Source organism: Crassostrea angulata, chromosome 2 (genome assembly GCF_025612915.1).
Source record: "Crassostrea angulata isolate pt1a10 chromosome 2, ASM2561291v2, whole genome shotgun sequence".
NCBI lineage: Eukaryota > Metazoa > Mollusca > Bivalvia > Ostreida > Ostreidae > Magallana > Magallana angulata.
Genome location: NC_069112.1, coordinates 21,709,909 through 21,727,961, shown reverse-complemented (window position 1 = coordinate 21,727,961; position 18,053 = coordinate 21,709,909). Strand labels below are relative to the sequence as shown.

Here is an 18,053-nt window from a genome sequence, read left to right as displayed (position 1 = left end):
TTGTAAACAATCCATTTGCAACAGATTTAAAGCGAATCCCAACTCAATATAATCCAAGGCATGACTGACGAAACTAGATTTGTTTCAAAGTACGTTACATTCATATTGAAATTAAGATAAGGTCGGATCCAGGATTTAAAGTGAGGGCGCCAGTTTTAGTCAAGGGTCTGGGCAGCCTTGTAGGGGGCATAGGGGACGATTTTTAAGTATCGAACGTTGGTAAATGTGAAATCTTCAAAACCCTTTTCCATGCAGAAATATAAGAACCATTTCTTTTTACTCTTTTCTTACAAATGGCTGTAAATTAATCAGTTTAAAAAATCAAGGTCAATAGGACGATGTGTATAAAGTTGAAGAAAGATAACCATGCCAGGTTGTATTGTATTAAACATGGGAGAGTCGTTTTAAATACTACCTTGTATAACCAATTATTAAAGTTGATTGACTTGTCAAATTTGAACCAAAGGAAAGGGTAATTAAAATGAGCTTTCTATATTTTCAATAATATTGTATTTGTTTTTTAACATGTAGAGAGAGGGAAAATTATTTTTTTTTAACTTGAGCCTAATCCCATTGTTTAACATAATGCTGTGGAATATGTTCAAATCAAGCTTTCTATGTACGTTAAAGAAGGGTTTTTGTCATAATACATCGTTGAAATTAGTTTAATGTAAAGAAACCTCATTGATCAAAATAGTTAATAATTCAGACTCACAAGTTGTACATTTTCTTTGCCCGAAGATGTATGCTTTAACTTTATTTTGACAACTCGTTTTATTTTCAAGCTCTTCCCGATCGGCGCGAGAAGCTGCGATTGCAACAATTCACCTGTCTCAAATTGGACTGTCTCAGGTAAATAAAAAACTCAGACATATGATGAAATTTAATGACAGACTATGATTGTCTAAAGTACAATATATATAACTCACGCACTTCTGTCTGTGTTCGGCAAAGATAAAATACATGACAAAGTTAAGAGAAACAAGTCATACTGTAGACTTTCAGCAAAAAATAATGTCGCAACATCAGGAATAACTTATCCCATGTGAAATAATGACGTCCAGATAAATATTAGATATTAATACAAAAGGGTAGAAGCCTCAGTTCATGTGGCGTCAGCTTCAAAATCAATTAACTTAATATTCTAGTTGCTGTCTATGAAACGTCTCTAGTGTAATTTTCATTTACCAATAAATGTGTTATCGCCACCATCATTCAAACAAGACAAAACGTGCTTGCACGGTTAAAAAAAAAATACATAACGTTTTTTTCTGTGCATGCGATAATTCTCTAATTGGTATGCACTGCTTACATTACAGGTTCAGCAAAAACAGTATTGATTCAAACAAAGTTGTTAAGCACTGATAACTATTTTGTTTTTTTTCTAGACTCTTTGTTTGTAATTATGAGGTTGTTCATGGCCGTATGCAGGACAGCACGCAGATGTCAGAATCACTTGAAATAAAATATAAAGTAAGAAATGTGTTATGGTTTATAATGTGTATGCATCGTCCAAAACATTTCATAACTAGTCAGTCTATAAGGTTTTTTGGCTTGTCACGAGCTCTGCATGTGCTTTTTTTATAGTAAATACGCATACGTAATAGTATAGAAGAATAACATACTGTAAATTCCTTATATTACGCGAGTACTTAATTCCGCGATCCCGCTGGTTTCTACCAAATCGCGAGAATATAAAATCGCGAACGTTGAACTTTTCTCCTTATTTCTTATAGTTTTCAACTCTCAGAAAATAATGGCGAGATTTTAAAATCCGCGAAGGATGCTTCTCGCGATTTTACGCGGATATTAATTCCTCGCGTTTAATTAGGAATTTACAGTAAGCAGACACACTATGGTAAAGATATATAAAAGCTGTTTACTATCTGTCCTTATGTATTGTGCTGATTGCTGGATGGTGACAACATGAACATAAGCACACTATCAAATTTCTATAATGGCTGCCTCAGAAAGACCTTGATATTTTGGCGAGCAAAAGTTTCCAACAAAAGTCTACACAAAATAACAAAACAACAGATGTTAGGACAGTACTTAAAAAATATATATGGAGATTGATAGGTCGTGTATTAAAAAAGGCAACAAACGACATCACAAGAATGGCGCTAAGATGGACACTAGAAAGAAAATGAGAGGCCAACAAAGAACAAAATGGAGGCGAACTGTCCAAAAAAGAAGTTGACATAAACTTTACGTGGGGAGAAACGGAAAATATATCCAAGAACAAAGAAGAATGAAAATCCCTTGTCCTTACTTTATTTGCCTCCGGGAGCAACAAAGACAAGGTAGGTAGCTTCATCCAGATAATTTCATTTAATATCAATCTTAGGACTAAAACTAAAACTAAAATTGCTATCACGTACAGTCTATGATATACGGTAAAACAACTTTTTTTCGCCATCATTTTATATCTTATTTCTCGCCGACGAGGCTCTGGCAAATCTCGCGAAAATATATCTCGTACGTAAATAAAATTCAGTTTTACAGCACATGAATTCAACATGCATCTATGTGGGTTTAATCATCATTCTGACTTCCGCAATGTTGCTGACACTTGATATGGTCGGTTCCCAAGGGTCGTGCCAATACTCCGGGGGCCACGGTCCGTTAAGGAAGGCGTCATGACAGTTGTTGAACCACCATCCTCCTTTATAATCAGCGGCACAGTGACCACCTTTCCACTGATCGTTGTCTCGGTCTACAGTACTGAATGGCATACCGTTCAGATTGGCGCCAGAGTACCCCGCGTTGATCATACTGTCTCCTGAAATTATAAATAATATGCATTTACTATATATGCATATACTCTCACGGTTTTGTTGGTTTTATTGTATTATTAATTTCAATGAGATAGGCCACACTATCTATACCTTTATAGCACTCTCCCTGTGTAATAATTGACAGACACATGTGTTGCATGCCATGAACATGTCATACAATTGTACATAAATATAAAAACTCAAAATGAATAACGGTTAGGTTTCAGTCGTCGCAATTTTGATACAAATGGAAAAACGTAACCATTTTTGAAATAAAAATGTAACCTACGGGAAAATGAGCTGTATTCCAACTCTTACAATTAAAGTTAAAATTAAAAAGCAATCAATTTGGTAACTTTGACTTTATTTATAATTCAAATATAAAGGGACTAGGTGATCATGGCCACTTTAGGCAATATAAAATTATTGATTTCCTTTAAAAAAATAATTAATGAATTATTTTTCACTTTTTTATACTTTTATGCGATGAATCTATGGCAATAAAATCGTCTTAGAATTTTTAAAGTAAATATAACGAGTCATTTATTGGCTTTCGGGTCTCCTTCAGTAAGTATTCTTTCACAAATATAAGATGTGTATTAACGATTATAAACCGATTCATCAAGAAATGTTTACATTGACGCAAACTTGCTTCATTTTCTTAATGTATGCAGTCCAAACTTAAGAGTATGATAACAATATACATTGATTAAAATGTTCTATGCAAACAAAAATCTATTGCCCGCGGTTTTAAACGTGTGGGAACTCAGCAGATCTCTTTACAATTTACAATTGTGATTTGAATTTGATGCGAAATAAGGGGTTTGGATGAGCAATTTTAAAAATGTACCTAGGTTTCCGGTGTTTGACCCAGCCAAATTGAGCTGGTAGCTAGTAAATTCGTCACCAATGAAAAATCCTTCGTATTTCTGGTATAATATGTTCCCATTGTTCAATTTGAAAATCACATACATGGAATGCGGCTGTCGGTTTGTTAGATGATGAATGACGTCATTCCCTATTTGTTAAAAAAAAGAAGAAACAACAAAATATCAGTTTTTGACACGGTCATTATGAAAAAAAAATACTCTACAAACTCAATATTAATGTTGTCTTTTTTATATCATGTTCATTTTTGTCTCTTTTATAAAAATAAAAATATCAAAACTATGAATAACTCACAAGTTTTTAATGTAAAGATAGAATTGGTGTATAAGGATATCGCTTATCTATATCTTATACATTTTACAAATCTATTTTTGTTTGAAAAGCAAATTTTACTTCATAATGAATTAAGTACAAGCTACCTTGAATTCTCATATAAGTGAACCATATTATTTCGCCCTTAATTTTCACTTATCTAATCTGATGTGGCGCCATGTATTTACAGTTATCTGAAAATTGTATCTAGCCATCTGAACCAATCGATTACTGTACGTTTGGGGTTGACATTAACTAGTTAACTTTGAATAGCTCCCATGGTTATATCACGAAACATCAAATTGGGTTTTTCTTAAGAAATCTGTTTAGTTGGGTTAACACTAGCGCATAATTTTAGTCTATTTTCAGTGTGTCTTTTTTTGTTTGAGAATTAAGAATGATGAATGTTAATGGAGGTGGCGAAAGTTATGTTGGATAAAAGTAAGGTACATGTATTGTATGCGAGACTTTGCGTGTCACCGTGCTTCCGAGCATGTCCTTATGTATAATCAAACTACTTTTTTAAATATGAATATGTTGCTAATGAATTAATATAATAATTGAATTTTTTATTCACTGAGAAGAAATAAAATGATAATATCACTGACCAATCCAGTAAGCGTTTGCGGGATCGCCAAAGCCGTTCTTATATTCCGTCCAAGTTTTGTCAAAGTTCATTGTGCCACTCAGGCGTCGCTGAATGGACTGTAGGGAATTAAACTGAATATGAATCATCTAGATTCAACTTCGAGAGTAAAACTCAAACGCGTTTGATATACTTCAAGGTAAATTGTAAACAAAATATTTAGTAGTTTGAAAAATAAACTCCTTTTGTTTGAGAATTTCATATCTTTCCTTTTGAACAAATGTAAAAAAGAATGTGTTTTTTCCGTTTACCTTTTAGTGAGTATGAACGTTAAACCAATACTATGCACATTTATATTGTAATATACATATAAATCAATAATTACACGATGAAGAATATAGAACATTATACTTTTAAAGATTTTTTTTATGAAAAAGGAAGTATTTCATCGTCAAAAAATTGGCTTTGTTATATTTTCAACTTGTTCAATATTTGTTGAATGTACTCTAAATTCCTATTAAATGACAATGCACTAATGAATCAATTATCTTTGTTGTGAAGATCATTATTTATATTGAAATAATTTACCAAAACAAAATTGAGTCTGCAACAAGCAGTTCAATACAATTATTCTATTAGGTTTTTTTTTTCAAGGTATTAGCAATTGATTAAAGGTTTGAAAACTATAAAATGGAATGTTTGATTGATTTAGCTAAACATGTCGAGCTAATGCAAACAGAAAAAAATGAACGAACAATCGAACGAACAAAAGAAAGATAAAAGGGAGGGGTTGGCAGATGAACGCAGATAGATAGATAGATAGATAGATAGATAGATAGATAGATAAATAGATAGATAGATAGATAGATAGATAGATAGATAGATAGATAGATAGATAGATAGATAGATAGACGGATGGACAGACAGACAGACAGACAGACAGACAGACAGACAGACAGACAGACAGACAGACAGACAGACAGATAGATAGATAGATAGATAGATAGATAGATAGATAGATAGATACCGTCCAGCCGCCAGTGTCTGTTTCCATATCACAATAGGCTGTTATTAGCCGCTGACGACCTCCAAATGGATCAATGACGTAATATCCCGACGTGCTCACTCCGGAATCCTTTACACCCTTACAGTCTTGGGGTGCTTAAAGAGGTTAAGGTAATTGAAATAAATTCAATGTCTGTATATATCATAAGAATCAAATTACCAAGAACAGTTCAAGTTTCAAAAAATGCGATACGATGTATAAAATATCATAAAAGTTCAAAATATAAAACGCTAGTACGATAAATTAATGAAATTATCGCTTTTTTGCTAGTTTATTATAACATTTAGTTTATCTTCCAAATAATAAACATTAAAAAAAAGTTAAAAAGGAAATGAAATCATAGAATCAAAAATAGGGATTTTAACTTTTTTAGTTGCAACAAAATTAATTTTTACAAGCTATTTCAACCCCACTTAAAACAATACATACTGTCAATTGGAAATGACTGTGTTATACCTCTTGAGGAAATTTTGAACAAATCAAAAATAATTTCCAACACTCGATTTCGTTCTTTTTTTCGGCTACACAGTATGTAAACCATATGCTGTACAGTATTGACTTATTTAAGGCTATATGTACTGTTTATCTTATTTACACTGAAAGGACCCGATTTTAGTATGCAGTTAAAACTATTAAAAACACTTTTTATTCATATACATGTATCCTTTTGCATAACGAACTTCCAATTGAAGTAATTTTCAAAAACCAACAGCCTACATTTTCAAGATGTTAAAAGTTTGGCCTGTAATTGCTAAAATACTTACGGTCAATCTGGTAATAAATCCAGCCACCTTCAATTGAGGTCATATCAAGAGGCATATGACAGTTACATGACTGATGTATCCGACATTTTTTCGACAGTGAGTTAAACCCAAAACATCTACAGTTAATAACACACATAGCAGCGCATGATGGGCGCGATAGAGCTTGATGTTCTGCTACAAACTCGATGCTAGTTATTCTATTGTTACAGTGAGGTGTTGCTAAGAAAGATCGCGTCTTAACCGGTTGTAGAGTAACTGGCATCCAAAGAATGGCGAAAACGACAAAGTGGAGAGACATTCTCTTGCACGGGTTTATCAACAAAGAGTTAATGGGTTACAGTCACGATATTTTATGCTTTTGAAAATTGCAGTTTTTTCTAGTCCATATTCAATACAATATTACAAGTAATGGGAAGGCAATTGTTTTCTCTGTTTTTCACGATCAAATTTCTCTTAGCACTTATGAAAAGGATACAACAATCTCTTTTCTAAATTAGAACAGTAACCACACAGAAACGTCGTGTGTTTCGAAAGAGATATAAGGATTTGAAATGATTAACAGATAAGCATTGATTAACAACGGATGCGCATGTAATGACACTTATCAAAAGTTTTCACTGACTGATTATCTTTTAATGATATGTATTCACTCTGTGTAGTCATGTATGCGGTGAAACGTTTGCGTTTTGTTGTTAAATGTTGGTAGAACCAATCAGGATTGAAATGTTTTCTAACTTATCCCAGTCAATTATAAATAATATTCATTATTGAAAATACAAAGAACCAGCCAAAGAATGGCGAAAACGACAAAGTGGAGAGACATTCTTCCAACACGGGATAAAGTTTAAGAACAAACGGTATCTAGGTTTACAGTCACAATAGGTTATGCTTTCGGAAACTGCAGTGTACGTACTCTAGTCTATTTTTAATCAAAATTATGGTGAAACACTTGCGTTTTAGTATTTTATGAAAGAACTCTGCTGACTGGACAATTGCAATTTACACGCACATATGCAACATTACCGTTGATGTACTTAATGGAAGACACTACAAACAATCTTTTACAATTGAACCTTAACCGACATCTTAACGTTTTGTTTGAAAGAAACGTTAATGGAATATAAAACGATTTATAGATATGTACTGATTAACGACGGATGCCTACATACAGAAAACTCTTTGGAGGTATTATCAACAGTTTTTTAATATTGTTTATCTTTCCAAAATAATAATTGATTGGCTTTAGCATGGATAGTAATTCAGAAAAGCAGCATGCAGAACGAGTCTGTTTACAGTGGTCTGAATTCATAAAAACAGGTTATTGTGCTTTGAACAGAAAAAAAAATCATTTATTGTCATCTGCATTTTATGATGATTTTTTGCAGATCGGTATCGTTGACAATCGGGGGAGCTCATCTGTAATTAACCATTATGTTCATACATTTGACAACATATTTAATTATAAAATAGAACGACAAAATCATCCCTTCTGTTACCCTTCTTATGCATATACAATTTATAAATTTATAAATTTTAAGTATTCGAGAGATAGCTCTTCAAGTTTTACCACACTCAGTAAATGATTATCGTACTATACACCTGATCTTCTTTTCCTTTCTGAGTAAATTTATTATTAAACGAAGAAAACAAACCGCTGTGCGACCCACCTTTCTATGGCCAGCTCATTTTAAAACATTAAGTTTCTAACATGAGTCCATCACTCAATGTAAATTCTCATTTTACTACGTTCTCTGTCAAACTCTTTTTTCCATTTTTTTTTATCTCCGGACGCGTTATTCCACTGCCAGCAAACGGACCATGTTTTCGCGTTGACATCTTTTGTACTGTCTAAAATTAGTTTGTCGTATCAAGTGCTTATGAGTATTTCAAAGTTTGGCGTTTACTGGCTGACCCGGTCATTGAATGAATAAATTAGAATTTAATATTTGATAGATGCGTTTGGTTTAATCTGTAACATTTGCAGATAGTTAATAACTTTTGTAGCTTAATGGAGAAACGCAAACATTTTTCTCTTTTAAATATTTTAATCCAAATGGCATATGTACCTTCAATCAAAGAGGTTGTAATTCACAGCGCTAAAGAGACTGACAGGGCTGAAATCAACACGTCCAAGATCTAGCCAGTTTATTAATTGGCCGAAACCTTCAGCAAACCATGACTAATCAAGGACTGCACGAAATAATTATGATGAGTCCAGGCTAACATCCCCATAAAAAAGACTTGTATTGGTCTTTTCTTTAGTTAGTTGTAACATTACTGTAGTATATGGCATATACTCAAGATCTAACTGAAACTGCCTTATTAAATACTGAAAATACATGACTGTGATGTCTAATAGTCTTTTTAAAATCAAAATTCCTTTTATACTGTTTATTATATAAACATATATTATATCATATTGAATAAACACTGATGAACTCTTCACATATAATAGTGTTCGCTTCTTGCTACAGATATTTAACCTTGAGTGATTTTTTTTCTCCAAATATTAATAAGAATAATATTCAATAATTTTCTTTTCAAAATGGACAAAATTTTAATAGGTAAATACTGTATTAGAGCAAATATGTCGTTGGTGAACACTGTTTTAGGATTCTCTTCTTAATCATTAAATCAATTTTAGGAATATTTATTTTTTCAAGCATAATCGACTTCTGACTTAGAGAGTATTGAGAGTATTACAGTAAATATAACTATAAGCATTTGCTTGTATTTGCAGATTTATACGAATTAATTGCATGTACCCAGTCCTTTGCAGCTATTTTAAATCAGATCCCTACACAATATAATCGACAAACCTGACTACGTTTACCATCTAGATTTAAATTAAGATTACTTATACAATAAATAACGGAGAGAATCCAGATGAATCATTTTTCAAATAATGAAGGTCTGCCACTTGTTCTGACTTTCAATTAGTCAGTTTAAAGGTAAATATAATTTAAAGGTGTTTAAATAACTCTTGTCTGTTTTTCAGACAGTTCTGACCTTACAGTCACATTTTAGTCATTTCACCGTCACATTTCGGTTGACTGGATAGCACAGTTTAATCCAGTGTTTTCATTTATTACAGAGTTGTGTTTTGTGCGTTGTAGAAACGCAATAATCAAATCTTACTTTTTAATCTAAAAGGTCCTAGTACAGATAACCTTGATCAATCCCTCCAGTTTGAAGACTTAGATTACCTATTTCAGTTAACTTATTTAACGATTTGATTTTTCCAGGTTCAAGCTGTGCTGCCATTTATTCAACTGAATGATAAACTAATGGATGACTGAATGGCAACACCTAACCCTGATTTTGTTTTGTTACTTGATATCAAAATACTGATATAAAAACATCTAAACCTGCTATATTGGATCAAGTTCAAATTGCATCAAAGAGTATTTGTTCAATTTGTTTGTTAAGCTTTACTTTGATATCCAATAAAAGAAGCTGAAACAACTCTAAAGTCTTAATTTACTTTAAGACTATTAAAAATCGAATGAAATCATCCCTGTTTACATTGGTATATACAAATATTAACAGGGCATGATATTTGTGGTGATTTAGATTGTATTGATCTTCGTTAGCAAAGAGAGCTCTTTTAAAACAAAGAAATACCAAAATGTGAAAAATAAGATGTACAGTATTTATCCATTACCAACTGAGAGTTCATAGTTAAAAAGACCATATCCTAGAATCGTAGCCAGATCTGACGATTATTTTGCTAAACATCCAGCTTCCTTGATATCAATGCATATATAACTGTTCCCGCTAACACAGGTTTAGTAAAATATCAGCTTAAAGAATACAGAAGAGCGCTTGATTTAAATGCATATTTTTCTTTTGCTTGTTCTTCAAATATAAACATTTCTTTTATTTTTTTTTTAAATCCATATTAAAGTGAAGGTACAGGTAAATGGTACATAACTCATAAACCTTAAACTATGAAATGAAAATTAAATTTAAATTTAATTCAAAGTGGGTTTTTTTTAATCAAATAATATCCTACGTTTGTATTATAAAAAAATCAAACTAACTACTTGTCACAATATATGTCTTTTACACGAAAAATTAAAAACGTTACAAAACATAAATGATCAACGTCTAATTTTGTCTGCATTTGTCTTCAGTATTCCTCTTCATTTGTGTTATCATCAATTCTTTTCTTCCGTTTACGAGTGTGAAGTACCAGTAGTCAAAATGTAGATAAATTTTTTTTGGAGATAAACAGTTTTCCAACTACGTCGGTTTAATCATTCGATTGACATCGATTACGTTACATGCGTCTGCCATACATTGTAGAAGGGTGCGATAAATAATAAATAGGAAACAGTGTTGCTAATATAATTCACAACTTCATTAACAAATTCAAAACAAATTACGAGACAGTGAGTTTATATTTAATGTATTCCATTTCAGAATGCATCTATGTCGGTCTAATCATCAATCGTACTTCCACTATGTTGGTGCCATCTGCTATGATTGGGTACCATGGGTCGTGCCAGTTCTCAGGGGCCCATGGTCCGTTAAGATAGGCGTCATGGCAGTTGTTGAACCACCACCCCCCACTGTACTTAGTGGCGCAGTGACCACTGTACCGGTCATTGTCTCGATCCAAAGTACTGAACAACATACCATTCAGCTCTGTGTTAGAAGAACCTGTGTTAATCATACGGTCGCCTGAAATGGCGAAAACAATGTTAAATGGTGTGCTGTGGAATCATTAAATTTCGTGGGGGCCAATTTTCGTGGATTGCTTAAATTTTACAGGTTCGTGGGGACGTAATTTCGTATGTTCTCTAAAACCTACAAAGGAAATATGATTTTATTACCCTTATTTATTAATTCGTGTAGGATGTTAAATCGTGGATGAGAGGTACCCACGAATTCCACGAAAATTGAACCACCACGAAATCTAATGATTTCACAGTAATTGACATATAGCACATCTGCAACATAATTACTGTACCAGTCTAAAGTGCAATATTCAGAAAATTCAAATACATTAGAGTTCAACACGACTTTCCTCATTGATGTATCTTAAATGTTTGGCGGGTATTTACTTTTGACAAATAAATTCTTACAGGAGGATGAATTTAATAATGGAAACGCAATTTTCACGTATCTTAAGTTTTCAACGCATTAAAAGAACTTCCTACTAAAATTTAAATTCCGACAGGGTTTAAACAAAACAAAAAAATTTAAAAGAACATAGCTTTAAAAAACTTTTTTAACTACATTTCGGTAGGAAACTCTTTTATCCCATACAACTCCTATAGGTCTTCCAAATATCTTGATTGAAAATTATTTCTACTTTAAGAATTATCGTTTTTTTCATATATAATTATTGATGTTTTTTAGGCAAATTTCTCACCGGTAGGACAAACCAAAAACAAAAGTGATGTAATACTCTTATCAACTGTCTATTATTTTTATATGAAATTTACCAAACTACATAGTATACTTGTGTAAAATTCTTACAAGACACCGACGCATTGTTTTTGATTAGAAAAATGGGCAGGCACCTTTTGCACTCGATGTAGTAAACGTCGTAGGAAACAAAGAGTCTTCTTAAAAGGAAAACAACTATATTGGTTCGGTAGAGTATGTGTGATTTTTTCCCTAAGGATCAAAGACTTTATCACAATGTTGTCATTGTGCCCGAACTTCGATTTCCTTTTTTGTTGTTATGATTAGGTGATTTTTTTTTAACTTGTTATAAAGCTTTAAAATGTGGAATGACAGACTAAGTTAATTTTTAAGGTCGTCCGTTTTCAACGGAAGAACTTGTACTGATTCTGTTGATAATCTTTTCTATTCTTTTTTTTCTTCTAGACGTTTTTAAAACTCGAATATCTTGCTTGTTTGTAGTCCTATAAAGTTCAAATTTTCCGGGCTGATAGGTAGTTATATGTACTATTTCTCAATATTAAGGGAAAATCGTTGGAATCAACACATTTATTTTTCAAATTGATCAACGGATGATTAAAAAAAATATTTTTTAAACGATTCGTTATATACTTATAGGATTCGTCATAGAATTTGTTTGCTTTCCCAGTATCAAAGATAATTCCTAGAAAAAAAATCAAACTTTTAGTAGAAAGCAAAACTTCTTGTCACGTACCTAAACTTCCAGTAGTCGGTCCCGCCAGGTGGAGCTGGTAGTTTGTAGATTCGGCACCGACAGAAAATTCGGCGTATTTCTGGTGAAATATGCTATTGTTGTTGAATCGGAAATAAACATACAGCGAATTCAACAGTCGATTTGTCAATTTGTGGATTACATCGTTTCCTGTAAAATAGAAAAAAAATAATGAACAATCATTTCACAAATGAATTTTATACAAACACTATTTATTATTAGGAAGTACAATGGCAGTATGAATTAGAAGCAATAGTCAGCCAACGCTAACTTTATCATACTTATTTATTTTTATCAAATATATTACTTTATTTTTTACAAAACAGATCGAACTAAACGTATTTTACAATTATCATAAAATGTGTTTTTAAAACGACGTAAAAGATAGTATTTAACAACTGCTTTGTCCTTTCTAAATCATTTGATTTTTAATTCCTGAAAAAAAATGAATACCTTACTTAAAAAAACCAAAACAACTTATGTTGATTTTTTTAAATTCCTTTTTCGTGCAGAATTTAAACTAAAGTGTTTTTATTTTAGAATTTGTATGGATAACAGAACTGACCAATCCAGTAGGAGCTCTCAGGTACGCCAAATCCGTTCTTGTAGTCCGTCCATGTTTTGTTAAAGTTCACGCTGCCGCCTTGGCGTCGTTGAATGGCCTGATCCAGGAAGAAACATGTCAGATTTAAAGCTAACTTTGTTAAATAAAGCAAGTTGCTTGTTGGGGTTTTATTTAAAATTGATCTGTTTTGATATTGTTTTAAACTGGTTTGGTTTTATTTAACATATATTGTATTAAAAAACGTATATAAAACATGGAGAAAAACAAAAAGAAGATTTTGATATTCTTTTTTAAAGTTCTCTTTAAAGTAATATGAGCTTTTTATGTTAATTTTTTTTAATGAAAAATGTAATTTTCTAATAAAATGACAAACATATCATGGTGTTTAAAATTCGTTTAGCCATATTTTTATTGGAAAAGCCGTAAAGAAGCCTTAAATAAAGCAAAATTGAATTACTGTCATCATGTACAAAAATTGATCTGCTATATATTCCTTAAAGAGAAATCTTTCTTCTGGCGAAAACTTATGATTCTTTCAAACTTTTTTTATCATAAGAGTTTAATTTACATGCAGATTTATCATACTAGCAGGTTTTTGCAGCAAATTAAAATTCTAAAAAATACAGCTCATATTGCTTTAAGCGATGTAAATAAAGATAGTATACCGTCCAGCCTCCACCGTCCGTTTCCATATCACAATAAACAGTAACCAGACGTTGTCGACCTCCAAAAGGATCAATGACGTAAACGCCTGACGAATTCTTTCCGGATTCCAAAACACCCTTGCAGTCTTGAGGAGCTTTAAGTGATAAAAAAATGATTTTTTGGAACGGTTTTAATTTCAATCTTAATGGAATACGATTCAAAAAGTCGCTTTACACTTAGCATTTAGGTTAACTAAACATAAAACTCTCTCTCGTTTATAAAATTCCGTTCTCCATTTGGAACAATGAATCTATTCCTTGATATTACTATTTTTCTTTAAAGTTCATCCTAAAGAAATAAGCTTTCATTTTTTTTTTCTTTCTCGATGAAGTTATTTTTAATGTATGTATCCGTTTATATATGATAAATGTTACATTTACAACGTGTCGATGAATTTATTTAACTAGAAACCTGATAATGGTAGAACTTATATATACTTAGATATACCTTTAAATAACATTGAAACCCTTCCATAAAGTAACATATGAAATTGAATTACCATTGTGTGGTTCATATTCTAAATACTTTTAATAGTTAAAGAAGAAGAAAAATTAAACAAATAATATAAATTATAATGATCATTCTCTTATCGGCCTATCTTGCGCTTATATTCCCCCGGGGCGCTAAAATGTCCAAGGTTAGTTTGTAATATAAATTATCCGATCAAAATAATTATTTTTTATGTTAAATTTATCATAAAAATGCACTGACAAACATGAAAGCAGATTAATTGGCCTGTTGGAAATGAAGCGCAATACTTTGTTTTTTGTCCAATTAAAGAAAACCTTTTAAATCATGTTTCACGTGTTCTCAAAATCAAAGGAAGATAGTTTAGGTTTATATTTTTCACTTCTAAATTGATACTTAGGCCGGCTATGCAGTCGGCTTACATTGCGTAAGCAGTAAAATATATCATCTAAACACAGGGCTTTATTGCTAGGATAGTCATTTTAAAAATGAAATTTCTCATATTGCTCCTTCCCATTTCTAGTGCAAAAATTCGAAAGCTTTTTGGGTAAAAAAAATTAAATTAGGATTGATCGGACGGCCGTGTTACACATACAAATGTCGGAATAATTTAAATCAAACCTAAATTTTAAGATATTATCCTAATGAACCACAAAACTTTGATTAATACAAAAATGCAAACAACGTGTAGATATTAATTTAATGTTATAATTCGAAATTGAGGAGATACAGTAAACCAACTTTTATTCGCGTGCGAGAAATTTTCGCGAGGTTAGCGAGAGCCTTGTCGTCGCGAATATTTCTCGCCACGAACCAATCCTTTTTCTATAGCTTTAAGAACAATACAAGTCTTGATAAGGCTTGGTCGCGCACATTAGTCGTCGCAAACCAGTTTATCGGCAGTTGATCGCGAAATAAAGTCGCCGCGAATATAAATTGGTTTACAGTATATGAAAATGAATAATAGGCAAAAAATTCACATGTATCTAACCAATTAAACATAACAATCATGTGTGAAGTAAAATATGATATTCATTTAGGGAACAATTTTAGGCTCTTACCAATAATATTTTTTTAATAAGTCGGTTTATGTACTTGTAACCGAGACTGAATCATTTTATGATTTCTGTCGTAAATCAAATTAAATCAAAAGAATACTTACGGTCAATTTTGTAATATCTCCAGCCATCTTCAGATGATGTCATATTAGCTACGTCACACGACCAGTGAATCCGACACTTGCTCACTTGTGGATTAAATCCGAAGCATCCGCATTCAACATGACACAAAGCCGAGCATGAACAGAGCGAAGGAACTTGATGTTCCGCTAAAAGTTCTATGCTTGAGATTTTATCGTCACAGTCCGGTCTGGCTGAAAAAGACCGAGCCATGACGGGTGGTAAATGTACGGTTAATATCAGACGAATAATGGAGAAGACGCCAAAGTACAAACTCATTCCTCTGACAGAGTGTGGAGAGTGGGATAGATGAGGTACACTCAAAGCGTTTTATTTGTCAGAAAGCTTCTTTTTTTAACTACGAAATTATCCTTGTGTTTTCAGACTTGTGACATTTCAGGGTCTCAACATACGATACAGAAGGAAATCGAACGGAGAATAATTCCAACCACTTTTAACGTTGAGAGCAAACCAGGACAAACCATAGTAGACATACAACAGAACTGTTAAAGTCTGTGCATGCTTCCGTTATATTTTTCAATAACTTAGGTATGCCTAAAAGGGAGGTTACATTCCGAGACCTATAAAACAAATCAAAGCTCAATATTTGTTTGAAGGAAACAATAATTGGACTGTTATGATTATAAGCACGGTATATGTATCGATTTTCTTTTAACAAAAAAGCTTAGTTTATTACGGATGTATGCGATATCATCTACATTCCCCGTTTGATTGTAAACTTTCTGTCTTTTTTTTTTTTTGGTAAATCAATTTCATCCATTACCGGTCAATTATGATGTGATTATGTTTTATGTAATGCATTTTTGAAACATAACTTGATGGACAATAATGATAACGAAGGAATGATAATAATAGTGATAATAATGGCGAACGGTAACAGCGCATCATTGATATTTAAGTTTTGCTAAAAAGGAATCGAGAATTTATTTCGTTCTTTACCTTACAGAAATATCTGACACTGTACAGATGATATTCTGTTTTCAATATCACAGAATTTCAAACTGACTAATTTTACGTAAATGTATGTTGAATACCTCCCTTTCCTGAAAGATTGCTGATAAAATACGACTGCTTGGATTGAGATAAAATGTATTTTTGAGCAGAAAAGTCAGACACATCAGAATACAAAAAGTAACAATCATACTTGGATTTTGATTAGTAAATACGAAAAAGTAAAATTTTACTCACCTTAAATCCTAATGTGTTTTTTACTCAAGCAAAATATCAGTGATATTTTGAATGAATATATTTGAGACAAAAATCAATTTTAATTTTATGCTTAAAGGAAAGGCATAGCTAGATAGTTTAATGAAGCTTTAAATCCAGTGTTCTTCTTATGGCATACCATTAATACGTCTGCGTCACTCGTAAAAGGATCGTTAGATCCTCAGTCCTTTTTAATTTAATCTAGTATAAAAGAGACATCACTTTCATATTAACGATTAAGAATACTTATTAAAGCATCATTTGAACTTCGATGTTTCTGTGTTTCGGATTATTCTTAAGCTCATCTATTCAAGTCTGGCTGTTCATTATTTTCATTACACTATACATTGATCTTATGTATCAATTTCAGGCACTGGTTGATCCATCCTAATTAATTCCTTGATCCTTATCATGCCTTTTTCATGTCTCGATGAAAGCCAACCGTAATATTTTTTGAATTGATTTTTTTCCATTGTTCCTTCATTTACTACATTAAAGATTCGATTAATTCTCATATATCAATTCAGCATTATTTACGGACAATTTTTGTTATTACAACAACACAAGACATCTTTCAAGAGCAGTGAGGCAGTAAGCGAAAAAAAAATATAAACGTATTTTATTTTATTTTTTGTTTTGTTAAAATTCTAAATAATATCACTTTAAAAAATGTACATGTAGTTGCTAATGCAGTATAAATAACAAAGAATCACATATCAATGTTGATTTTTTTTATTTACGAGAAAATTTAATTTTTGATATTGAAAACAATATTTTTTGTACATATCAACTGTTTTAATAACTGATACCAAAATTAAAATTGACACAGAATCGGAGCTTGGAAAACCAAAAATGAGTGACGTCTTAAGCATTTTTTGTGTTTTAAAGAGTGTAGTCATGTAAAGCAACTAGTTTACCATTTATATGCTAAAATATCCTTGCATTTTCAAACATCGAATGAAATTGTAATAAATCAAGCAAATAATATATCCAAGCGCTTTTTGCAGCGAGCACAACAGGAAGAAACATATTAGAAATAGCCTATAAGAAAGCCGTTAAATTTGTTGCATGCTTCTTTTTTATTTTTGTCAATGATTAACAAATACCTAGAAGGGATGATATATTTCAAACCATAAAAAAACCAAAGCTTGTCTTACGTCGATCGCTATTTTCAAGAAGACGTTGATTGGGCTGTAATGATTATTACAAGTTTGGTATGTACGTATTGATTTACCTCGAAAAATGCTAACTTTATGACAAATACATAATTATTGCTATATTATCTGCAGTATCAATTCGTTAGTAATTTTGTTTTATCCTTTTTGGAATATCAGAGCATCGTCCATACATTAAATGAGACTAACCCCAC

The 18,053-nt window shown here is 31.9% G+C and overlaps 1 protein-coding gene across 2 annotated transcripts; it reads right to left on the bottom strand.

Annotated features, from left to right (window-relative positions):
- Positions 1-893: 893 nt before the first annotated feature.
- Positions 894-16,954, bottom strand: LOC128170462 (fibrinogen-like protein 1). Of its 2 annotated transcripts, XM_052836235.1 has the most exons (7): positions 15,442-16,182; positions 13,772-13,905; positions 13,107-13,203; positions 12,524-12,691; positions 10,853-11,079; positions 3,628-3,706; positions 894-2,782 (listed from the first exon to the last, which is right to left on the bottom strand). In XM_052836235.1, exons 1-7 carry the CDS (start codon positions 15,734-15,736, stop codon positions 2,526-2,528), a joined length of 1,257 nt encoding a protein of 418 aa, XP_052692195.1. In that variant the 5' UTR covers positions 15,737-16,182; the 3' UTR covers positions 894-2,525. The 2 variants fall into 2 exon arrangements, with proteins under 2 accessions (XP_052692195.1, XP_052692194.1); XM_052836234.1 differs by lacking the exons at positions 894-2,782; positions 3,628-3,706 and adding an exon at positions 16,667-16,954 and having other exon boundaries at positions 10,389-11,079; positions 15,442-15,651.
- Between the last annotated feature and the right edge of the window lie 1,099 nt (positions 16,955-18,053).